Source organism: Pyrgilauda ruficollis, unplaced genomic scaffold (genome assembly GCF_017590135.1).
Source record: "Pyrgilauda ruficollis isolate IOZ18807 unplaced genomic scaffold, ASM1759013v1 scaffold252, whole genome shotgun sequence".
NCBI classification, from domain to species: Eukaryota; Metazoa; Chordata; class Aves; order Passeriformes; family Passeridae; genus Pyrgilauda; species Pyrgilauda ruficollis.
Window position 1 is genome coordinate 106,121 of NW_024523845.1, and position 24,594 is coordinate 130,714.

General features: G+C 59.9%; 1 protein-coding gene across 2 annotated transcripts in view; it reads left to right on the top strand.

Moving 5' to 3' along the window:
* Positions 1-18,383, top strand: part of AGAP3 (ArfGAP with GTPase domain, ankyrin repeat and PH domain 3) — a 105,576-nt gene extending 87,193 nt beyond the window's left edge. For both annotated transcript variants that reach the window (XM_041471030.1, XM_041471029.1), the window contains exons 13-18: positions 3,646-3,807; positions 14,344-14,498; positions 14,933-15,023; positions 15,360-15,582; positions 16,605-16,860; positions 17,101-18,383. In XM_041471030.1, coding sequence (XP_041326964.1) covers positions 3,646-3,807; positions 14,344-14,498; positions 14,933-15,023; positions 15,360-15,582; positions 16,605-16,860; positions 17,101-17,325 — 1,112 coding nt within the window. In that variant the 3' untranslated portion in view covers positions 17,326-18,383. The remainder of the gene's footprint in view (positions 1-3,645; positions 3,808-14,343; positions 14,499-14,932; positions 15,024-15,359; positions 15,583-16,604; positions 16,861-17,100) is intronic.
* The last annotated feature ends 6,211 nt before the right edge of the window (positions 18,384-24,594 follow it).

Consider the following 24,594-nt stretch of genomic DNA (forward strand, 5'->3'; position numbering starts at 1 on the left):
TGTGAAAAACTATCAATTTCAGCGCGCCTGATGCAGCGGCTCCATCATTGGCCCCATCAGCTCCCTGCTGGAAGCGAATTAATCAGACTGTTACTGCTGATGGGGCAGCGCGGGCGAGGGGAGCGGAAGGGCGCAGCGCTGAGCGGGATGTGCCGCAGCCCCCTCGCCCCGGACACGGGGCAGCCGGAGGAGCGCATTGCGAGGGGCTGCGCTCGGCTGCCTGCCTGTCCCCGTGCTGGCGGGGTCCCCCCGGCGGCGCCTGGCCCGGCCCGGGAGCCCCGAGCCCCGGCAGCGGAGCTCCGCGCCCCGGGGCGCTCAGCAGCAGCTCCCGCGCCCTCCTGCAGCCCCGCGCGGGGTGCGTGCCTTGGCGCACATGGGGTTTGTGCCGCCAGCCCGCTGGAGAGCAGCTCCTTGCCCCGGTTCCCTCCTGCCCCAGGAGCTGCCGTGGCAGGTCTCATCCTTCCTCCCAGCACCCCTCTGCAGAGCTGGGTGTCCCTGCCCTGCCCTGCCCTTCCCTGGGGGCACAGGACAGCAAGCCAGCCCATGCCCCGTGCCTCTGTCCCCTGTCCTGCCCCCATCCCTCTGTCCCCTGTCCTGCCCCCATCCCTCTGTCCCCTGTCCTTCTGTTCCTGTCCACGGAGGAGCTGTCCGTGCTCGCAGCACCTGGACCAGTCTGCCTCTTCTGTGCACAGTAACTGAAGACTCAAACGAGAGCTGATCTGCACGGCCTGCTGTAGCAGGAAAAGGAATAATGTTTTTAAACTAAAAGTGGGTGAGTTTAGACTAGATATAAGGAAGAGATGTTTTATTCAGAGGGTGCCCAGAGGAGCTGTGGTTGCCCCATGCCTGGCAGTGCCCAAGGCCAGGTTGGACAGGGCTTGGAGCAGCCTGGGACAGTGGAAGGGTCCGTGCCCATGGCAGGGGTGGCACTGGGTGAGCTTTGGTCCCTTCCTACCCAAACCATTCTGTGATTCTGTGCTGCTGCTCCTGCCAGTGATGGAGGGATGAGGTGTCATCTCTGCTCACTGTTGTCCTGCCTGCTGGTGGCTGCTCTCCCACTCTCAGGTCCCCCTGCCCTGTGTCAGTGCTGCACAGACTGGCCACGGGGCCAGCTGTTCTGGAGGGCCCACAGCACAGCATGGGCCACTTGCCTGGGGCCCCGGGCAGTTCCCAGGACTGCCTCCCTGCTCTGTGTCCCCCACAGCCACAGCTGGCAGAGGTGGCTTCTCAGTGTCCTGAGGGAGGGGGCATTTGTGGGGGCAGCGCTTTCCACATGTCAGGGCATGCCAACCACCCTTCCATCGAGGAGCTGAGCTGAGGGAGGCTGTGCTGCACCACACCTGAACCCCAGCTGTGCCAGGGGCCAGGCTCTGTGCTGTGTTTCCAGCTGTGCATGGCAGGGCAGGTGAGGAATTTTCCTGTGCTCAGAGCTGATTTTGGGCACATAGCAAGGCTGTAGGCTCCCATCCCAGCTCCTGGGGACAGGCTGTCTGCTCTGGTTGTGCCTGGAGAGTACATGGAAGAGCAATGGGATGGGGCCAGACAGTCATATGAACATGCTCCAGCATGAACCAGCATGCTCCAGCACATTCTATATCTGTCCCTTATGCGGGAGCTCTGCAGCCCACCTGTGGGGTCCCAGGGTCCCCCCTAAGGCTGACTGGTTTGGAGAAGGGCCCAGGAGGTCCCAGGTGTGCCTGTGAAAGGTTCCCTTGCTGAGCTGGGGCTCTGGAAGTCCTTGGGTGGGTCAGAGGGGTTCAGTTGTCCTACTGGGGAAGGAGGGTGAGCAATGCCTGATCTAACAGAGGGAGCGTGTTCCATGTGCTGCCCCCACCCCACTGCCGTCCCGTCCCCATCCCACGGGGGCCCTGCAAGTGCCCAGCTCTGGTGTTGGCTGCTGGGCAGTAAGAGCAGGGAATGGGAGATGATCCCTCAGGAGCTGCCAGGCTCACAGCAGGCCACAGGAGGGGGAGTGCAGAAATGTGCAACCCCTGTCACTGAGCCTGGAGTGGGGCTGGGTGCCAGAGGCGTGGGATTTGCCCCAGGGAGCATCCTGGTGAGCAGGTGGGCAGCAGAGGGAGGATGGAGGCACCACATGTAGCCACTGACGAGAAAGTTCAGGTCCCCCGTGACATATGGCTGGGAGCTGAAGGTCTTCACACCTGCTCTAAGCACAGTCCTCTAGCAGGATCAGTAATTTATATTTAGAAAACTGGAGTCTGATTTTATTAGATTTATCTCTCTTAATTGTCAAGGGTGAGCTATTTCCCCATGGATAAATAGCAGCAGAAACACCCTACTGGTGTGTGTCAGTGCAGGAGAAACCAGAGCTGGGAGAGCTCCAAGGCTGCAGCCTCTCTCAGCTGTGTGAGGGGGACACCAGCTGCACCTCCATCCCTGCCTGGGCAGCTCCTGGCCTCTCACCCTCTGTGCCTCTCTCCACCCCACTTTTGGTGTTTGTTGAGACCAACCAAGCCCCAAAAACCAGTCTGACCAAGCCAGGATGGACCAAGGGAGCAGAGGATGGGCTGGGGTGGGAGAAAGGCTTGGCAGCTCCCTGCCATCCCACTGCTGGAGCTGCTGCCCTTGTGCAGTGCTGTGGTTCCTTTCTTAACTCCAGGTGCCACAGAACATGGAAATGGAAGTCAGGACTTGCTGGGAGACACCGGACTGTGGCAGAGAGGACAGCAAGCTGCCTGGGGCAGAGGTCCTGGCCGTGAAGCTGCCATCTATGCCCTGGGGGTGGGTGGACACTGGAGAGGCAGGAGAGGATTTAGGAGAGGGTTAACAGTGCAGCGAGGACTCCTGCGCCTCGTTGCCTTCCCCGGAGTCTGCATTTTTATGCTGATTGGAAGCCTGCGCTGTGTGTGCTGCTGAAATTGAATGTCAGGCTTTTGATTTTGTTGCTGGTCTCTAATGAAATTTGACATTTAATGGTGAGTGCAGCGGCAGCGTGTGTGTGTGTGATCGGAGCTTGATTAGCGCACTCTAATTGACAGTAATTAGGCAGCTCCCTGATTGTTTCTAATTCTGCTATTAATTGTAAGGAACAGTATGATTGAGGATAAATTTGGTGCGTTGCTGCTGGGGATGCAGCTTCTTCAGCTCCGTATCGGAAGCCTATTGAGCCCATCACGCTCAGGTTCCTGAGTGTGGCAACCCCAGTCACCTCGTCTGGCAGAGCAGTGCTGCGAGGGCAGGGCTTCTGCAGGGGCTCTGCAGATCTGCCCCAGAGAGCCAGGACCTGGGCTGTCCCTTCCCAAAACGCCTGTCCAGCCCTGTGAGGACACTGCCCTGTGAGGGAGCTGCTTCCCCAGGAGCACACGTTTGGGACCTCGGGCTGCTCCCGAGGTGCTGCTGCACGTGTGCGGCTGCGCGGGTGCCGGCGCTGTCCCTGTGTGACGGTTCTGCGTGGATCCCAGTGCGGAGGGGTCCAGCCTGACTGCCCAGGAGCTGCCAGCCCTGAGCTGCAGCGGGTGTGGGAGTGGCCCTGTGCCATGGAGCTGGGCACGTCCTGCCCTGTCTCATGGGGTCGTGTGGGTCAAGCCAGCCAAGTACTGGGGCTGGCTCCAGAACACTTTGGTGTCTCTGGGAAGAGGAGTGTCACTGTCCCGTGTGCATGACTTGCCTTATTTTTGTCCCCAGCTAACGGTACTGCTGACTCCCTCAGCTCCAGCCCAAACATTTCCAGTGCCGCCAGCCCAAAGCTGGAGCCGCCTCCGTCACCACATGCCAACAGGAAAAAGCATCGCAGGAAAAAGAGCACAGGGACAACTCGGCTTGATGGCCCCAGCACGGCAGCAGAAGGTAGGAGGGGTCTGCCTGGGGGGCAGCTCTGCTGCTCAGAGGGTTCTGCGGTGCTCTCCGGGTGCCTGGGGCTTGGGGCGCTTCTCGTGCGGGGCTCGGTGGTGACGTGGGGCTCAGAGCACTCCTTGTCCAAGCAGCTTGGGCTGAGGCAGGAAGGGGCTGCCAGCCTTTCTGATCTGCCTTTCCCTCCATTTCCCACGTGCCCTGCAGAACCACCGTCATGCCTGTGCGTGCTCAGACAGTCACTGGTAATTAAAATTGCTAACTGCAGTAGCAGACCTGAGAGTACGGTTAAGTATGGTTAAGGTGAAAGTATGGTTAAGGTGTGCTCTCAAACACTTCCCACCAAAAGGACTTAATTCCATTGACTTGTAAATTGGACAGACTTTCACAATTTAGAAGACCTGTGCTGGTCACCTGCCTCAAGCCAAGGTCTTTTGGAAAAGCCTGGTCTGCCTTCATCTGAAGGTCCATTGCTTTCCCAATGTTCAGAGTACTGATGGGTTTTGTGTTGAGAAATTCTGGTGTCTGTGGTTGCTGGAGAGGGACCCAAAGCTTGACAGAGAGGCTGGGGGAGGCATTCTGCTGGGAAAAGACACCGAATTTGTCCAGGTAGAGATGAGCCTGGCAGCCATGTTCTCCAAAGCCTGCATCTGTGATAGCTGCTGGAAAAGTGAGATTTGACTTTATTCTTGGTCATCGTGTCCCATAGCACTCAATAAGCTTCTGTAGTGAACCAAAGTAAAGATGTTATTCAGAGGGGAGGAGGTTTCAGTACAAGTGTTTGAAGCTAACAGTTGCTACAAAACGAACCAGAAATATTAGTCTGTACCTGAAGGTGCTGCAGCTGTCCTGGCACCTTGCTCCAAATCACGTGTCTGCCTGCAGTCCAGCAGCCCAAGTGTCCCACAGCAGAGCAGCTCAGCTTCTTGTTTTTGGAATCATTGCTTTGATGACGTGCAGAGCTGGACAGCTCTGTTGGTTTTTTGCTGTTGTAGTTGTCTGCATGTGAAATACACAAGTCTAAGACAGGCTTCCCCTCTGTGGTGGTTGGTTGAGGAACTTTGAGCATGGTTTGAGTCTGTCAAACTGGTGTCCCATGGATAGCAAGAAGCGTTGCCTGTATTTGCACTTTGTTCTTAGCTCTGTGCGTATGTTGCCTCCTCAGACCCATTGTTGCCCTGCCCAAATTGTTTTGCAGTTCTCAGCCCAGTGCTTGGCAAAAGGAGAGGCTCATTCTTGGTACGAACAGTGGGACAGTGAAGGAGGGAATGGTTTTGCACCCCCACACGTCAGACTGAGAAAGCATCTGCTGAAGTAGTGTGTCCTGCCCTGTAAATAAAATGCTAAGAGAGTTGTAAAGGAGGCCCAAAGCTGACCTCGGTGTGATGATTGGGTTTGTGATGTGGGCATGAGGGCTCTCAGCTGACCACAGCAAAGACCAAGAAGCACAGGCCTGAGATCAGTGCTTGCAGAGGAGGTGTGGTCCTGTGGCTGCTCAGTGCAGCTGACGGAGTGTGGGAGTGCAGAGCTGGGACCTGATGTTACACAGAATGGGATGCCATTTCATAGTGGAAAAGGGAATTGAATGTGGGAACACTTTTATGAAGCAGTAACACGGACTAACCACTGCTTGAAGTCTTAAAATTTGATTAGTTCCTTTTCAACAACACATGCGTGCTTGGCAGGATTCCCAGCCCTCTGCTCCCAGGTGCACAGGCTGGAGGGCTGTCACCCTTCTCCTTGTGTGCCCAGGACAGGAGTCCTTGAGCAATCCCAGTTTTTCCATCATCTCACAGGCATGTTTTTTCAGACACATACTCTTTCTGTCCTTCCTGGTTTGGCAGCATCCCTGGAAGGTGGAGTGATGGGGTTGGAGTCATGGGGCAAGCATGAGGGCATCAGAGTATTTTTGTTGTTTCCTGCACTGGTCCTTGGCTGTGGTGGTGAGCTGGGCAGAGGTCTGTCTTACCTGAAGCGTCTCAGGTTGATGTAGTTAATTTAAAGCCCTATCAGGTGTTTCAGCAGTGTAACTTTTTCCTACAATGTGCATTCCTTGGCATTTTTCAACACAGAACTTCATTTACCAGTGCCAGTTACAAAACGTCATGTGTCACTGCACAGACCTTGCACACTGCGGATCCTCCTGCTGCCAGAACCTCTGGCACCAGCACCAGGATCAGGAGGAATCCCCACTCTGATCTGCAGTGCCAAAGTGCGTGGCAGCAGGCAGCCGAGCTGCCCTGGTGCTGCAGCAGGAAGGAGCAGCGCGAGCGCCGCGGCAGGGCTGAGCAGAGGGGCAGGCACACAGGCAGCCCTTGCTCCACGTCTCCAGCCTGAATCCAGGCTGTCCAGGCCCCTGTGTCCTTCTCCAGAGGGTGAGCGGGTGCAGCACCTGCCAGCTCGGTGCTGCAGTGGGCAGAGCCGGAGGATCCAGCTGCTCCCAGACCTGTGCTGGGGCACAGTGTTGCCATGGGCTGCTGCATGGTGGGTTTCTGGCTTTTGGTCAGCTGTTGACAAAGTGATTTCACTTTTAAAATAATCTAGTATATTAGAAATGTGATCCAGTTGCAAAATTGGAGTTCCAGAGGCTGGGTCAGTTCTGTCGTGCTCCCAGCTTGCCCTGCACCAACAGGACCTGCTGCTGTGGGCAGCACCCGTGCCAGCAGAACCATTATCCGAGTCCATGGGAGCTGCCACTGTTGCTGCACTTAGAGCTTCCCAGCTTGGTTTTAGCCAGTTCCAGCACCAATGAGCTGTGTGCCCCATTTTGGCATGAGGGGGACATCCTGCTCAAGAGAGGACCATGTGCATCCCTGTGCTCAGTATGAATTCGGGTGCTGGGTCACACATCTCTCCATCCCCTGCCTGCCACGTGCCTGCTGCACAGCTCCTGCCCTGGTGCCTTTGTGAGTGACTTGGTTGGTCTCTCTCCTGCTCTGAGCTCCGGGACTATTCCAAGAACTGATGCAGCTCTGGACACTGCGGCAGCTCGTCACCAAGACCAGCAGGCCAGGGCAAAGGCAGAGGAGTGAGTGACTCTGGGACTGGTGTTCAGGTGGCCCCCCGTGATGGGTCACTGTCCTGCATGACAAGGGGAGACTGGCAACAAGAACGAGGAGGTGCTGAGCCTCTGCTTGAGGTCCCTTCCCAATGTCTGAATGGTCCAGCTGTGAACCCTGGGCTGAGCATTGCCCCACACCATCGGCATGGCCAGTGGTTTGTGTTGTGGACTGGTGTCCATAAGTATGACTGATACCCCTTGAATCTTTTTTAGCTGCTTTGAACAGTTATGGCAGTTTTTTTTCACAGCAGGGTAATTTGATTTTTTTGCTTCTGCATAGTCAGCACAGTGAAAGTGTGAAATTGCTGTGCCAGGAGCGGGGCTGCTGGGCCCTGTGGCTGAGCTGTTGTCCCCTCGTGGTGCTCATCCCTCTGTGGAGGGTTCACTGTGCTGGCAGGAGCATGGGGACAGCCCAGTGAGGAGCCATGCTTTCCGTTAGCTCACATCAGTGTGGCTGTACTGGTGTAGGGAGTACTGTGCAGGGACACCCCCCAAAACTTCCCACCCAGCAGGAGCTGCATGGGGCCAGGCAGGGTGTCAGGCTCAGCCTCTGTCACAGCATCCCTGTGGGCAGGAGCAGCCCTGGGGTATGTGAGGGAGCAGGTTTGGACTGTGCTCAGCCTGCACCTGCCTCCTCCCGCCCCACGGCGGTGAGCTAGGCACGAGCAGCTCAGGTTAGCATCCTGGGAAAGTTAGTGAGGTCTGGGGATAAATTGCCATCAGTTTATCTCATTTAGGAGGTAATCAGAGGCAGGGACGTGCAGAGCAATTGAATCTTAGTTGTTCTGAAGTATCATAAATCAAACGAGCTGTTGCTTTTTTACATGGGCTCATGTTAAAGAGAGCTCCATGTCAGGCTGCCAGGGAGCATCCGCAAACTATGGCAGGCGTGGGATTGGGCTGCCGGAGATGTCACCAAACTGGGGAGTGCAGCTCAGGCTGTCAGGGAGCACCCACAGGCTGGCAAACGCGTGTCAGGCTGTCAGGGGACGAAGATGCTCATCCCCGTGGTGTAGGTGCAGTGTCATCGTGCAAGGACCATCAGGAAAGTCTGCTCTTACCAGAGCCCAGCAAAGCTCTGTGGCCAGGAGCGCCCCGTCCTGCCGTGGAGCAGCCACAGCCCCCCTGCAGCCTGCCTGGACCCTCGGCCCCTGTTCCTGCTTCCCGCAGGGCCAAGAGCCAGCAGACACGGCTGAGGGCAGCAGCACCTTTGCGACGCTCCCTGCTCCAGTCTCCCCATGGCTGCCAGAGCTCCGGGGATAATGAACTTCTCATGTGCTTAAAGAGTGATGCAGGGTGCATGGCGAGAAGCTGACAGCCCCTTAATGTGCTTCTCAGTGGCGGCCAAACGACGCGGTTTTGTCTTTGTTTTTTAGTTTTAAAACCCACAGGAAATTGATGGCCAGTAAAGAGTTGTGTTGGGGCGATGTGCGTGATTAATGCCAACTGTCAGGGGCTGTCGAGGCCCATCGTGGCAAGCCAGGAGTGTGAGGCTGAGCCGTGCTCACCAGATTGCTGGGGATTCCAGCTGCTATCGCTCAGCTCCCGCCTGCCCCACACAGCTTGTGTCACCCGCACGCTTCCTTCCACCAAGCCTCTTAATTCAGTGCTAACAAGTCACTCCAGCTCATTATGGACCTTGGAGCTCCCTGCTCAGTCCTGGCGGGAGGGAGGCAGCCTGTGCTGGGCACCTCTGTGGTTCAGCTGGTCCCCTGTCTCCCCTTCAGTCTGTGATTCCTGGGGGACCTTACACAGCTCCGTGTTACCCCTCTGAGAGACCCTCATGTGCGCACCCCTGACCCTGCCTGCCTGACAAGCCTCTGCTCACACCATGAAGCCCACGCTGTCTGTGCCTCCCTGATGCCTGCACACAGCCCCCAGCCCTTCTGCCACCCCCCAGGCGTGCGCCCACTGTGCACACACTGCACCCCACATTGCATCCTTCCTGCTGTGTACACAGAAATGACACTGTTCGTGCCATGTACACAGAAATGACACTGTTGGACCCTTACATGACCCCCCTGCACACCCCTGTGCACCTGTGCTGTCCCTTGGGAGCACCTCCCGACACACTGTGTCCTTCCCCACACGTGCCACACACGTTTGGGACCCCGGCAGAGGCCCCCTTGCACAGCTCAGTGTGCCCCTCCACGCTCGAGTCCCGTGCTGCTGCCGCCCCCCGGCCCCACGCCATCCCTGGTGGTGACTGCCAGCTCGGCCCGGGCCACTCTGGCCCTGGGGGCTCCGGGACAGCAGGCACTGGGGGGTCTCCACAGCGCTGCTCCTGCTGCGCTCTCCTGGCGACTGTCCCCGCGGAGGGCCTGTCCCTGTCGCACTAATACAGGTTGGGAATATTGGGTTTAATGATCTGCAAAATGAGGAGGTAGCGAGCTGACATTTACGAATGGTGCTGCATCCCTCTCTTCCCAGACGTCTGCTAATTTGTTGATATCCCAAACACCTCATAATGATATGGTACAGTCGCAGCTTGCAAACAAGCACCCGAGGCCAGGGGCTGCTGGCTGCCCTGCTCCAGGACCCTTCTCACAGGCTTGGCAGCCAGAGAGCAGAACTGTGGGCCGGGGTCTCCCTACCTGTCTGACATGACGTGCCCTGGTTTTTGCCATGTGCCCCACATGCTGGAGGTGTCCCCCCACCTCCTCCCTGTGTGACTACCCAGGATCTCTGGAGGCACTTCTACTATGGCAGCACAAAGCGGGAGAAGGGATGGGAGTGGGAGAAGGATGGCATGCAGGGAGAGGCCGGATGTGACTGGGAGATGGTGAAAAGCAGAGGTGACAGAGGAAACCTCTCCTTCAGGAGTGGGGCTCAGTGCCAGCTCTGCTTCCTGTGTTGCTGATGTTAAGTGGAATCCTGTTCCTCTGTGCCGGACCTGCCAGGATGAGGGAAGGTGTCCTACACTCCCCTGCACCCCTCTGCTCAGGAAGCAGCCAGCTGGGAAGCTGTCTGGCATGGGAGGCTCTCTGCCCGGTGTGCTGGGATGGAGATGCTCCTGCCACCCCTGTGCTGAACTCCCCCTTCCCACAAGGGAAGAAGAAGGTGCTGCCCTGGGCCTTTGGGCTGGCGTGGGGGAGCTGTGTCCAGTGCCCTGTGCAGAGAGGGAATTGCTGTGCCAGGTGCTGGGAGCACAGTCCTGCCGCACTTGGGGGACCAGAGGGACATTGCTCTGTCCTCACAGAGCTGCTTTGTATCCTGGTGCTTCTGGGACAGGGGAGCAGCCCCCATATTGCTGCCTGTGCTCTGAGAGTGCTGCCCCAAGCTGTGTGGGGCATCTCGGGTAGGGCTGAGGCTTGGGGCCAGCCTGTCCCGCTGCAGCTCCCCGGGGCAGCGCGCTGCCTGATGCACCCACGGAGAAGCAGGCTGTCCGTGGGAGTGGAGGTGGGAAGTACTGCTCCCGTGGCTCCACGTCAGGTCCCTACAGGAAGGTCTCTGGGCTGGGCACCAGTGCAGGGTGTAGCCAGAGCCCTCTGCAGAGCAGGACCAAGCTCTGCCCCAGCCCTGTATTGAAGCTGAGGCGTTTTTAGCTCCCCAGTGTACACCTTGTGCTCAGAGCTGTACTTCCCCCCACTTAGAGAGGGGGCTTGGCACGAGCTGTGAAGGCAACACTCTTTGTCACTGCTGCTCCCCTTCCTTTTCCTCTCTGGCATCCCACAGGTGCCAGTGGGACACGCTGTTCCACTGGGCACCCTCGCCCCCAGGGCTGCCTTGCAGCAGGTGCAAGCTCCCTTGTGTCTTGGTGGGCACTTCGTACCCTCCTGCTGTCCCTGTGGTCTGGCTCCTGGCTGGACACACAGGATGTCTCCATTCCCTCATTCTTGGCAGCCCTGTGGTGCTCCGCTGCTGTCGGGAGGATGCTTCCCCCAGCGCTTGGGTGTTGGCAGAGGGTGGGTGACTGCCCAGGGGCTGCTCCTCTCCCTGCAGGCCCTGCCCATCGTCTTGGCTGCTGCTGGGCCCTGGGTGCCATGTGGCCCTGCTATCCCGGATTTGCCCTCCCTAATCCTGCTCCTGTTCAGAGCCCTCGTTCCTGGGCAGTGTTGGAAGGGGGGTCATGGGGTTAACACCCATTAGCAGAGCCAGCTCACACCACTCTGCTCAGCAACTCTTCACGGAGCTCAGTCTTTAAAACATCATCAAAAAATCATCAAGAGAGAGAGAGGCAGCACATTCATTTCCACTGCCCACTAATTCTAATGGATCTGGTGTAATGGGCTCCCACCAGCACGCTGGGGCAGCCGCAGGGCTGGGGCCGGGCTCTGGCCCCCGGGTAGCCGCTCACTCAGAGGCAGCTGGGAAGGGCTCCCTGCTCCTGTAGGAGTGGCTTCCTCTGAGGTCTGGGCCCTTTCAAGTTGGAGCTGGCAAGCTCTGGGACTTCTCTGGCCTCTGAGAAGGAACCTGTGCTCATGTGTGGGGCAGGGGAGGGAGTTCTGCCTGTTCTGCTTCAGCAGAGATAGTCTAAACCCTTCTGCTTATGTTATCTGCTTGGTGCCTTCCTCTCATCTGGCCAGAAATGGCCCTGCCACATTGGAAACCTGTACCTCTCCCCAGAAGAAGCTGAGAATACTCAGTTCTTTCCCTAAAGGAACTGCTCGAGTCTCATTCAGTTTGTATGGGTGCCCTGAGGAGCTCGGGAACTGGTCCTAGACCATCCCAGAAGGTGGGTCTGCACAGTGTTCAAAGCCGCTGCAGGTCCTTGGTTCCCTGCCCAGCTCTGCTGGTCCTCACGTGTGAATCCAGGGCACACCCTGCAGTGCCACGCTCCCCTGTTGTAGTCAGGCCATGCTGGGGCCCCGCAGAGATCACCCCTGCTGCTGTCCTGCACTGTGAGGTGGGGAATTGGCCGCAGCGCAGCAGAAAAGCTGTGGTCCTTTGTTAGCTCTTCCCGGGCTCCGAGAGCAGCAGGGCCTTTGTTTGGCCTGAAGCTGGAATCCAGGAGGCACAAAGAAGGAAGGGAACGGAGGTCCTGTGTCTTGCAGAGCTGGCGCCAGGGCTTTGCTTGGACTGGGACTGCTCCCAGGGCTGGGCCTGGGCAGCCCGAGAGCTCTGGGATGTCCCTCAGCTGTGACAGTAGGAAAGTCTGTCCAAGTCAGCTGGAGCCCCAGAAATCTCTGACCCAGAAGGAGCAAACCTCCTGCCCAGCTGTGAATGTCCTGAGCAGAGTGCTGGGAGCCACATGGAGCCCCCCACCAGCATGGTGCCTCAAGGAGCAGCAGTGACCCCCACACCAGAGCCCTGGGCAGGCAGGGCAGACGTTTGCTTCCCCGGGAAGCGTACAGGTGCAGGAAGGCTGGGGCTGGGATTGCCTGCCTGCTTGGTGGGGAGGTGCTGGGCCAACAGGAAGCTGGAACAGGGAAGATGGAGCCATGTGAGCCCTCAGCAGGACCCTCGCTGTGCCCTGCTGACTGTGATGTCCTCGTCCTGCTGTGCAGGAGCGGCTCGGCAGCAGGGAGGAGGTGCACCCACTGCTTCCCGAGTCCAGGAGCTGGCTTGGGCTCAGCAGCACAGCAGCAGCAGCCACAGGTGGCTCAGACCAAGGCAGGACGAGGTGTGGGAGCAGGGCGTGTTGTGATGTGTCAGGGTCCCCCAGGAGCACTGTGTGCAGAGCGGGGCAGCCTCTGCCCCCGGGAGCTGCTGCTCATTCCTGCCTGGCTGGCGGTGCCCGGCCCGGTGCTGTGGCTGCGGGGGATGGTCCTGGCTCCCCTGCAGTCTGGGGGCTCCCTGCCCATGCCGGCCTCTGGCAGCACTCACACAGGCTGGTGCCAGCAAGCAAAGGAGGCAATGCCTGTTAGCCTGGCTGTTGCCTGGTTATTTCCTCTCCCAGTATTCACAGGCTGGCAGCTGTATATTTTCCAAGAATCCTGTTCTTGAGCTGGCACTTGTTGTCTGTGGGGTCTCTCCTGCAGCTGAGAGCTGGAGGAAAGTGTGGACAAGTGGGATGTCCCAGTGACACCCGTGCATCACGGAGGGGAGAGTCCAGCAGCACAGCTAACTACCCACTCCCTGCAGTCTGTCATCCTCCTGAGGGCTCAGTCTCTCATTCCAGCAGGACACATGCAGTTGCAGACATCTTTCCCGAGGAGGAGTCCCAGGCTGATTTAGGGTGAAATGAGTAAAAGAGCCTTGCCTTCCTATCTGGGAAGGGCAAGCCAGGACAAGCCCTCATGCTGGAGTCAATCCATGCTCCCCAGGCTCTGATGGTGTGGAGACCCAGCCTTGTGCTCCTGCACCAGTTCACGAGCACTGGTGGTCTCCAGGCTGGTACTTGTCAGTGCAGGTGCTGACCACGAGCCTGGGAGGAAGGGCTGTGCACTCCCATCATGCCCAACAGACCTGGCTCTCCTAAGGAGGCTTCCCCGTGTTCTGGGGATGTGCATGGACACAGCCTGGCTCAGACAGGCCCAGGAGGTCCCACAGTAGCTGAGGGTGGCCGTGCCCTTGGTGGGACCCAGCCAGGGGCCTCTGCACCACTCACTGTGGGCTGCAGCAGCTCCTGGGTCCCTGCCTTCCTGCTGCTTCCCTCTGCAGTGAGAGCCTTCTGTGCTGCAGAGAAGTCAGGGAGAGGAGGGGGACCTCCCTCAAACCCCTCCAGACTCCCCTGCTCACCTCCCCACGTCATGCCCACCGTGCACAGAGCCTGCCAGGCTTGAGGCCAGCGCAGCTCTGCCTTGATGTGGACTGGAGGCCCCTCGGCCTCCATGCTGTCTCTGGAGCTGAGCAGTTGACTCCCTGCTTTTAATAGAGAGCTGGGAAGGCACATTATGGAGATGAGGGTGTTATTTGCATAACGCTAATTAGGTAATTACAAATCATTTTGCTATGAGCTGAAGCGTGTGCTGTGACATAACGTTTATTAGTCATTCCATTCAGGCCCCGCTTAGTTAAGTCATTTACTGCACTAACTACTGAAGTTGGCAATAAAAGGTAAATGCTGGTGCTGGGTGTGAGGCTGACACGACACCCCATGAACTGTGCCCGTGGGGGGCCGTGTGAGGCAGAGCCAGGCTGGCAGGTGTTAGCAGGGCAGAACACCGTGTAAGAACTCCTTGGTGAGGAGCTCCTCCGAGCCCTCTGCACAGGCTCCTCTCGCCTGGCCTCACTCACTCCTGTGCAGGGCCCGTCCAGGCGGGCACTGAGCCCTGGCACCGGCGCTGTCTGCAGGCACTGGCTCCTGGAGGAGCTGATTTCACTGCTCCAGAGGCTGGCAGCTTTCCTGAGGGTGGGACACAGGGCAGGGAGAGCTCCACAAGCCAGTGGAGCTGTGAGGGGCAGAGGGAGGGAGGAGGGAGGACTGGCACAGAGCTCTGATTCTTCTCTGCAGGAGAAGACAGGGACTTGCCTGTCCCAGCCTCCTGGGCTCTGCTGCTGCCCCAACCCTGCCATGTGGGGATGGCAGGGTCTTCCATGGCAGACCCCCTCCTTCCCAGTCCCATGTTAGGCACACCTTTCTCTTCCAGAACCAGATGAGCCATTTGAGTTCATTATCGTGTCACTGACGGGCCAGACGTGGCTCTTTGAAGCCTCAACATCAGAGGAGCGGGAGCTCTGGGTGCAGGCCATTGAGAGCCAGATCCTGGCCAGCCTGCAGGGCTGTGAGAGCAGCAAAAACAAGGTAAGAGGTCTTGGCCAACTTCTGTTCTATCTTCTCTGGCATCTGCTTTGCCACATTCCTCCATGTCCCACGCTTGCCTGTCTGTCCACGCTGAATCCTGCCTTGATCCCTCTTCTCCCAGTGGGAGTTCAGTCCCGTCCCTGGGACTGTGCAGTTCCCCCAGGTTTCTTGTCACCTTTTCCCCACCTGGCTCTGGCCCCACAGAGTAATACTCTGCATCCCATGTGGCTGGATCCTGCACGGTTCATTCCCTCCCTGGACATTTCTGCCCTTTCTCCCCGCTTTGGCCCACTGTCCCCTGCTCCTCTGGCACTCCAGACCCTGTTGTCAGAGCCCCCATGCTGGTGGAGCGTGGCGTGGCATGCCAGGAGGGGTGCAGGATGGGTGGTAGGGTGGCTGGCCTGCAGTGAAGGGCCTTGTGGGGTTCTTTGCAGGCTCGGCTGGGCAGCCAGGGCGACGCTCAGGCCATGCAGGCCGTCCGCACCGCGCGCGGGAACAGCTTCTGCGTGGACTGCGATGCACCCAGTAAGAGATCTGTGCTGGGCGGGGGGCTCACCCTGGAGGGAGGGGGCTCCAGCCAGCCCAGGCACCCCCTCTCTCAGCCCAGAGAGACCCGCTCTGTGTGTCTGTCCTGTCCTCTCCTGCAGTGGACCTGCTCCTCGGGGCTGGGGTACAGAGCACACTGCCACACCGGCCTGTGACCCTCACTGGCCAGCCTGAGGTCCTGGCCTCTCGCAGGGACACTCGGCTGGGAGGGGCTCTGGTGGGCAGGTGCCTGCAAATACGAGTCTGAACCGCAGGAGACGGGCTGGTGAGTCTTGGCAGGTTGTTAACTCTCCCCACTGATCCTGCTGCCCTCAGATCCGGACTGGGCCAGTCTGAACCTGGGTGCTCTCATGTGCATCGAGTGCTCCGGGATCCATCGCAACCTGGGCACCCACCTGTCCCGCGTGCGCTCCCTGGACCTGGATGACTGGCCGAGCGAGCTTCTCATGGTCATGACGGCCATCGGCAACGCACTTGCAAACGCTGTCTGGGAGGGAATGGTGGAGGGGTACCCCAAGCCCACGCCTGAGAGCAGTCGGTAAGGGAGGCGGTGAACCCCAGAGACGCTTCTCGGGAGCCGCACCAGGAGGGCTGGGTGACACTGCAGGGTTGGGAGCAGCCCTTGGGGCAGCAGGATTCTCAGGGTGCTCCGCGCTGGGGGCCGTGCCTGCTGCGAGGCGCTGGCCGCCCTCTCCTGCCACCCTGCTGGGGCACTGCGCTCCACGGCAGCCGCAGCCGCGCGGGCACTGCGAGAGCCGCGGCTGCAAAGCCGAAGGGGTTAACAGAGATGGCTGTCAGCGTGGTGCGGGTCTCCAGGGCCTGTCCCTTTCAGGCCCTTGTCTGTCCCGATCGCAGCCGCTCCGCTGTCACTCACGCCGACAAGAGCCCATTCTGCGCCTTATCAGCGGCGGGCGCGGGTCAGGCCCGGCCGCAGGGCGCATGCGCGGCGCGGCATTGATGGCCGCCCGCCAGCCGCAGATGGAGAGAATGGCAGCAGATAGCGGGGCACGGCGCGCATCGATCCGCCGCCCCGGCGGGACGGACGCGGACACAGCCTTTGTCTGCACCAGGCGGGACGGCGGCAGCGATAAGGTGCCTCCCGTGGCACCGGGCTGGCGTGTGCAGCGCCGGCCTTTTCCTGCCGCCGGCCGTGGCCCGCACAGCGGGCTGGGGCAGGGGCGGTCCCCGAGCTGCCGCACGCGGGCACGCAGCAGCGGGGTGAGGGGCTGCGGCCTGCAGCGGCACGGGGACACCTGCGGGGCCGGCTGCAGGACTGCTGCTGTGCCGCCGTGGGTGTGAGCACACGGTGCCCGTGGGGAGCGCTGAGGAGGGGCAGGGAGTGCAGCGGCTGTCAAGAGGTGTCCGGAGTGGGATGACAGCCTCGGTGGCAGCTGTGGGCACAGGGGCACGGCAGGGGCTGTGCACAACGTACCTGGGTGTGACAGATGTTCACTGCTCACACGAGTATGTTCACATGGCAGTGCTGATACTCGTGTCCTTTGTGCACGGGGCCCAGGCAAATTGTCTCATCTGTGACCGTGACAATGTCCTGTCTGGCAGGGAGGAGAAGGAGCGCTGGATCCGGGCTAAGTACGAGCAGAAGCTGTTCCTGGCCCCACTGCCACAGTCTGACATCCCGCTGGGGCAGCAGCTGCTGCGGGCCGTGGTGGAGGATGACCTGCGCCTCGTGGTGACGCTCCTGGCCCACGGCACCAAGGAGGAAGTGAACGAGACCTACGGAGACGGAGACGGGCGCACAGCGCTGCATCTCTCGTGCGCAATGGCCAACGTGGTCTTCACACAGCTGCTCATATGGGTAAGACAGAGCCTGCACCTCCACCGCAGTGCTTCTGGTGCTGCCCCGGTGCTTCCCACCTCCCTGCTACCTTTATCCATCCTGCTTCCGTGGGTTCCCCCGCATGCCCACCGCCACTGACTGCCCACCCTCTTGGCCCCCTCTCGCTGCCCACCCTCCCAGCTCTGTGCCCCCTGCTGCTCCCGCGCCCTGGGCACACGGTTCCCAGGTGCCACTGACCAGCTGCTTGTCTCTGCGCAGTACGGAGTGGATGTGAAGAGCCGGGACGCGCGGGGCCTGACCCCGCTGGCCTACGCCCGGCGGGCCGGCAGCCAGGAGTGCATCGACATCCTGCTGCAGCACGGCTGCCCCAGCGACAGCGCCGCCACGCTGACCCCCAGCCTGCCCCGCCGCAACGCCAACGCCAACAACAACGCCTGCGCCGCCGCGCCCCTGGAGCTCAGCGCCAGCCCCGGCACGGCCTAGCCCGGCACGGGCCCGCTGGTCGCCGCACAGCTGCCCTCCAGCCCTGCCGCCGAGCAGGGCCGCAGGAGCGGCTCCGAGACCGCACAGACGGGCCCCACGCTGCCCGCCCCCACCAGAGCCCTGCTCCAGCCGGCGGGAGGCTGGCAGCCAGCTGGGAGCCAGCATCCTGCTCCTCTGCGCTGGTTCCAACCACCCCTGGCCGTGCAGCTGGGCAGACCCAGTGCTGGCAGCCTGTGGAGGGGCTCCTGCATAATCCCTGGGGTGGCTCCATGCGCCCCGTTCTCGTGACCGGTACGTGGATGGGGAGGCAGTGCCTCCTGCCCCCCCACACATCTGTAGATACAGCAGGGGCTGGGGGCAGCTCAGGTGTGTGGCCTCCCCTGCACAGCAGCACCAGGGAGGCTGATGGCTGTGCCTGCTCCCTCAGGGAGGTCAGTGTGGTCACTTCCCTGCTGCTCTCCCTCCGTGCAGTGGTGCAGTGGTGAGGTGGGGGCAGCAGGAGGTGCGTGTTTCTGCATTGCTCCCCATGCTCCTCTGCTTCTGGCCAGTGCAGGAGGGCTGCACGCACCAACACTGCTCCCCCTGTGCTGATGCAAGGGTGCCACCTCCCCAGCACTGCTCCTGGACAAAGGCCTCCCCAGCCTCCCGGGTGACCTAGATGGGGAAGATGATGGTCACCTCGGGATCCCCAGCTCTGTCTGTCTGTCTGTCTGTAGAGTCACTGTCCTTCCAGGTTAAAGCTCCAAGCCATACACAGTGTCTCCCTCAGAGCCTCCCGCTGGCTCCCGCTGCTGCCCAGGTGGGGCTGGTCTCCAGCTGAGCAAGAGGAGAGGAGAGGAGCATCTCTCTCTGCATTGGGGTCAAGCCTCTAGCTGAATGCTGGAACCTCAAGGCTTTGGACACTGCTATGGAATGTCTCTGTCACTTGTGTATAAAATGTACATTGGAAATATTTATATGGACACTCTGTATATACGGTTTCTTTTCCATAAGTTGCCCTGTGTGTGTTATCTGCAGCCAAGGAGATAAAGGCTAATAAAGCAACCCACCTCCTGCCAGGCCAGTGTCTCAGTGTGCTGCCTTTGGGGCCTCCCATGCAGCCCTGGTTTGCAGCTGGGTCTGGTGCCTCTCCAGCCCACACTGACAAATGTTCAGCCTCTTCTCCTCAGGCTCGGGCTCTGGTAACAGCCGTCCTGTGCCAAACCAAGCTCCTGGGACACGGCAGTGCTGAGGTTGGCGGGGAGATGTGCCAGCCTGGGGCACTGAGGGACAATGTCAGAACATGGCCCCAGAGGAGTGCACAGCTCTGTCGGGATGGGAGATGGGCTCACAGAGGGGTGTGCTGGAGAGGGGACGTGCGGGGCAGGAGGGCTGGGCCAGCTGGTCCCTGTGCACAGGACAGCAGTGTGAAGATGGGCTGGGGGAAGGCAGAGATGGGCAGGGGGTGATGGGCTGCTGCAGCGAGCGAGGAGTGCAGGCTGCAGGATCAGCGAGTCCCAAGGCACAGGCAGACCCTGAGCACTGAAGGGAGCCTGTGTCTGCCCTGCCAGCCCTGCCTTCGCATGCTTCTCATAGCTGTGGGCAGAGCAGGGCCCCAGGGCTGGCAGTTCCGGGCTGGCTGCACCCCAGCCACGCCACAAACAGCTCCTTGGGGCTCCAGTGTCTGTGCTGTGCTGGGCTCCAGGCTCTGCTGCACTGGGAGCAGGCACAGGCCTTGGGGCACAAGCCTGTGTGGCAGTGCTGCAAGGTGGGAGGTGCCAGGACACCCCCAGCTGCCACAGGTACCCTCAGATGTCCCTGTCACACCCCTGCTGTCTCCTCCTTGTGCCCTCCCATGACAGAGGGCTGCCTTGCTGGGGGCTGCAGACGGTGGCCCCAGCCCCTCCACTCCTTGGTGTGTTGTGACTGTGTGTGCCCATGTCAACATCCTCAGCCTGCTCCTGGTGCTGGTCCTGGTCCTGGTTCCAGTTCCAGTCCGGCCCCTGCACCCATGTCACCCCCCATTCCCATCCCCTCGTGGTGCCCATGGGTGCCCCCACACCGGCCCTGGCCCCAGCCCAGTGCTGGGTTTGGTTAATTTCCTGGCGACTGCATTAACGGGAATGGAAGCCGAGGGACGGCAGCTCCTCTGGGGCCCATTAATCATCCCCCTCAGACAAGCTGCCTTGATTACAAGTGGCAAGAAATTCATTAGGGCTGCGGCTCTGACAACTTTTATCTGCGCGGCTGGATCTGACTCATTAGGCAGCCAAATTAAAGCCATGATGGGCCCTGATGAAATTCACTGCTTGTTTATCTTGTGCGATCTGATACATCTGCCCATACATCATCTCCCGCGCGGGATCCCGCCCTACCCAGCCCTGGCGCCTCCCTTCCCATCCCAGCCCTGCCCCAGGCCCCCGCTGCCCAGCCGGGGCCCGGCTCTGACCCCAGGAGCCCCCTCGCCTGCCCCCGCTCTCTGCCTGCGGCACTGGGCTGGAGCTGGGGCTGCGAGCCACCACCGTGCCACCAGGAGCCGTGCGGGGACAGCTCTGGAATCAAAATCACGCAACACCCTGAACTGGAAGGGACCCCAGAGATACCAACATCCAAGGTCTGGGGCCACACAGCCCCGAGCAGCCCCTGCAGGGCACCCGGAGCCCTGGCCAGGTTCTGGTGGCAGTGGCACTGCTGTGGGCACACAGCCCCGTGGGGACAGGGCCCGTGCCCTGCTGCTCCCACAGACTGCAAACAGGTGCTGGGGATGCTGGTGATGCCCTTTTGCTGGCACCTGGGGACAGGGAATGCCACCAGATCCCTGCAGGCTCTGACACTGTCCCAAGGAGCCAAGACTGGGCCGGACCCCAGACCAGCATTATCCAGTGCTGGAGCACATCTGGGTGCCAAGGTGACCAGTGTGGCTTCAGGTGGCCCTGGGCCAGGACAGACTGAAGGAAGCAGGAGCTCCAGGTCCGTGTTCGGGGGAAGAGGTGTGTGTCCATGTTCAGGGGCGTGTTTAGGAGCTGTGTCTGTGCTCGGGGCAGGAGCTGTGTTCATGCTAGGGGCAGGAGCTGTGTGTCTGTGTTCAGGGGCACTGTGCCTGTTTTTTGGGGCAGGAGTCAGGTGTCTGTGTTCAGGCTGGTGCCAGGGAGGGCACGGGCCAGGCCTCTGCTCTGCTGCACACCAGAGGACGGTGCCAGGGCAGCAGCAGTGGGGCTGTCTCTGAGTTACGTGGCCCCAGCAGCAGCAGTGACCACGGCAGCTCCATGGGGACCCTGCCCCACACAGCCAGCAGCACTCACACCATCGAGCTGAGGCTGGGGCCGGGGCAGGGAGCTGGGTGCCACAGGGCAGGAGCCGTGGGGTGCAGCCTCGTGCCATGAGTAAATCCACAGTATGCAGCCTCAGGCTGGAAACCAGCCATACCACAGGTTTGCAGAGCTTCCCAGGGAGCCTGGGCACAGCCAGGAAAAACCCCACAGGGCACAACTTACAATCGAAGCCCGACGGGACTTCTTGCAGCCCCAGCTGAGCAGGCACAGCTTCCCGGGAATCTGCAGGTGGGCACGGGTGGGCATGGGGCAGCACCATCCACCCTGAGGCTGCTGGGCTCGTGCTGAGCACATGCAGAGGTGGCCAGAGCCGAGATCCTGCCACAGGACTGCGCCTTCATGTGTCCAGCAGCTTTGCCTCTGGGGGAAAAGGCACAGGTGTGACAGTGTGCCAGCTCACTCAGGTACAGCACCCACGCCCTCCACTGCACACCTGCGCCCCGTGCCCGTCCAGGGGAATCAGGCCGGGGTGGGTGCAGACACCCACAGCACAGGGAGTCACAAAGCCCTGGGGGAGCTCCAGCCTGGCTGATGGGGACACTGGACAAGCTGGCACAGGCTGCAAAGGAGTTGGGGAGGGTCACAACCTTTCCCAGGTGCCAGCCATTGGGACACTGTTTCTCTCTTTCCCATTGTTTCTCTCCTGCACCTTGAGCTGGTCCTGGAGCCGCTGGCTAATGAATAGGACCAGCACCATGTTATGGGCTATCACATCTTCATGCAAGCCCCTTGCCAGGGAATGCTGAGGACCAGCTTTGTTGTGCTGAGTGAATAAACACTCTGTGGGATGCAATCCCTGCTCCTTTCCCACTTCTTTAAGAACCACCATACAGGTAAACAAGTGGACAGGTTCAGGTAGGGAGAATTCCCTTGTGAATGCTGAAATTGCCTTCCTTAGGGCAACATAAGTCTTGTTTTATGAATGCATGTATATATATATGTGTGTATAAACATATTTATATAAACAAACACATGTCCATGTATAAGCACACTCTGTGTATTTATCTCTGTGTGTCTGCACCTGTATCTACCTTTTACTCTGTGTGTGCACACACGTGTGTATCTGTGCACATACATGTGTACCAGTGCTTGTGTGGAGATTCCTTCCCTGGCAGTTCCTACTCCAGAACACAGGGTAACAGCCAGAAGCTGGTGAATGGGAAATTTCAAATAGATGCAAGTGAAAAAACATGCTAGGGAGGTGGTTGGGCACTGGTCCAGGGGCCCGAAGAGGAGGGTTGCCCACCCTTGGAAATACTGGAAATCAGATGGGCAAATTCTTCAGCATCTTGAATGGAACAAGCTTCGAGCAGGTGTTGGAGCAGAGACCTCCCAAGACCCCATCCAGCCTCATGGCTCAATTGTCCTGGGTCTGTTTTTACTGCCCAGTTTCTCACTGTGGCCCTCCTTCTCCCACCAACCCCCATCTGACCCAGCACCCAGAGCTCATGGGGTCCCCCACAGCTCTCCTGTCTGAGGAGGGGCCACAGCTGCTTTGGGCAGTGTGGGCAGTGTGGGCAGTGCTGGGCACCGTGCTCACTGTGCAGTGTGGGCAGTGTGGGCAGTGTGTGCAGTGTGGGCAGTGCTGGGCATTGTGCTCACTGTGCAGTGTGGGCAGTGTGCTCACTGTGCAGCGTGGGCAGTGCTGGGCAGTGTGGGCAGTGTGGGCAGTGCTGGGCACTGTGCTCACTGTGCAGTGCTTTGCTCTCCGCTGTGCAGGAGGCACCAGAGCCATCACAATGCTCAGGGTTCACAGGGAGCCCTGCTCTGCTCTGCTCGGTGCCAGGAGCACTCTGCTGCTCTGCAGCTCTCTCCAGCAGCGCTGGTGACAGCACGAGTCTGTCACCTCCAGCAGCTCTACACAGAGCTGCACCTCTGCAGCATTTGTGGGGACTCCAACGTGGCTGTTTGTAGGGCTGCAGTGTGTACGGGCTCTGGGATTGCTCTAATACAACAACAACAAAACCTTTCATGCAGCTAAAAACTGTAGGTGTTGGAACAACCTCAGCAGCAGCGCATGGATGAGCATGCAGTGGAGAGGGAGTGCTCTGCACACGGATTTTGGGTGGGCTGTGGCCTCTGTGGTGGGGGACATGGGTTAAAGACACAATAAACCAGTGCTGCCACTGGGGCAGGACATATCAAGCCACTGTCAGTTAGAAATGCCCAGCGAGAATAAGGGAGTTCTTGGACCTTAAAATAAAATTTGACTCCTTTTAATGTCACTGCCCCAACCCTGGAGCTGTGGACACTTTCTGGAGTGTTGTGGTTAACGTGCACTGCTGTGCTGTGGTTGGCTGCAGTGGCACAGACCCCTCATGTGGACACATTTGTAGTGGCAGAGCCCTGTGTGCAGCTGCAGAATGGCTTTACCCTGCCCCATGCCCTCCCACGCAGAGGTGAGTACCAGTTCTTGTGCCAGAGCCGTCGCTGCAGACAGCTGTGTCCCCTTTGCAGCACGGAGCGCAGCTGAGGTCAGTCCCTGTCTCAGACCAGCCCCACCCCAGGATGGAGCAGTGGTGCAGCTGCAGGAGCTCCACCCCAGCCTGCTGAAGAGGGAGCAGACTGTTTTCCTGAGAGCAGGGTGCCGGGGGCTGCTGCCAAAGGACATTTACTCCCCTGATCCAGGGGGAATGACAGCAGGTCTTCTACCTGGACAGGGCAAATCCATGCTGGGTGCTGTGAGCAGCACCAGGCCAGGCATTTCCTGAGGATACTTTCTTGTGTCCAGGTCACCTGCAGGGACAGAGGCAGGTGTCCTGTAGTGGAAGCCAGCTGTGCTGAGAAACCAGACCCTGAAAGGATCCCACAGAACCCTCTCGGTACCTGCAGCAAATATTTCTGTGGAAAGAGCCACCCACCAAGGACAGCGAGAAGCACAGCTTTGTCCAAATGACTGTTCTGATCTGAGCTGTGTCTGTTGGCCACGCCAGCCAACTGGAGCCAACAGCCAAGGGGCAGGGACAGCCACCCCAGTGTGCCAAAGCTCCAGGGCACTGCAGGAGGACTCAGCTCTACAGGCTGAGCATGGATCACACACTCCAGGTGAACAGAATGTACCTGCCAAAGAGGGAAGGGACACGGGGAGGGAGCACTGCTCCCCAGGCAGCACAGAGATGGCCCAGCCCTTACTATGCCATCAGGGGAAGGTGGAGTCAGCTCTGGCTGTCAGGGATAGTTCCTGCTCTCTCAAGCTGTGTATCCCAGGCAAGGTGACAGCAGCTGGCTGGACCGTTTGTGACCCAAACTCCCTATCAAACCTGTGAGCAATTGGTGCCCCACCAAACCTTGGAGAGAGCCCTCTCCAGGAACCTCTGGTGACATTGCAATGGGTGCTGCTACCACAGCACAGGATGGGAGCTCCCTTGCTCCGTGGACTCGCTGACGTTTGTCACACCAGAACAGTTTTCCCAGGCTGGACACCCAGGAAACCACATGGCCCTTGTGCTCTAGACTGGGCATGCAGTTGTGCCCTGTGCAAAACTGGGTCTTCATGGGGTTCTGGGGCTGGGCTCAGTACCTGAGATGGCTGGCTGCGGAAGCAGCATCTCGTGCGATAGCTCTCAAGAGCACAGAATGCCTGGCCTGGATGTGCGAGCCCCTTTTGTTGTTGCACCTGTCCCAGGGCATCAGCAGCAGGAGCCGGGCCAGGGCAGGGCCGCAGCCGTGCCGGCAGCCTGCAGCAGCGCACGCATTCCCCGCTCCGGGATGAGCTGCGGCGGCGCTCCCGAACCAGTCCTGGCCGCGGCTCCGCCGGCGGGAGGGCCGACCTGGGGATGCTCCCGGGCGCCTCCCGGCCCGCCCCATCCTCTTCTCTCTCCCGCCGCTCGGCACCGGCACAGCTGCGGCTGCAATGAGCCGCAAGGCCACGGCTGCTGCTCGCACAGCCTCCGGCTCCGCGGGCCCCGGTACCGGCACCGGCCGAGGGGCGGGTGAGCCCCGGAGCCTCCCCTTCTCC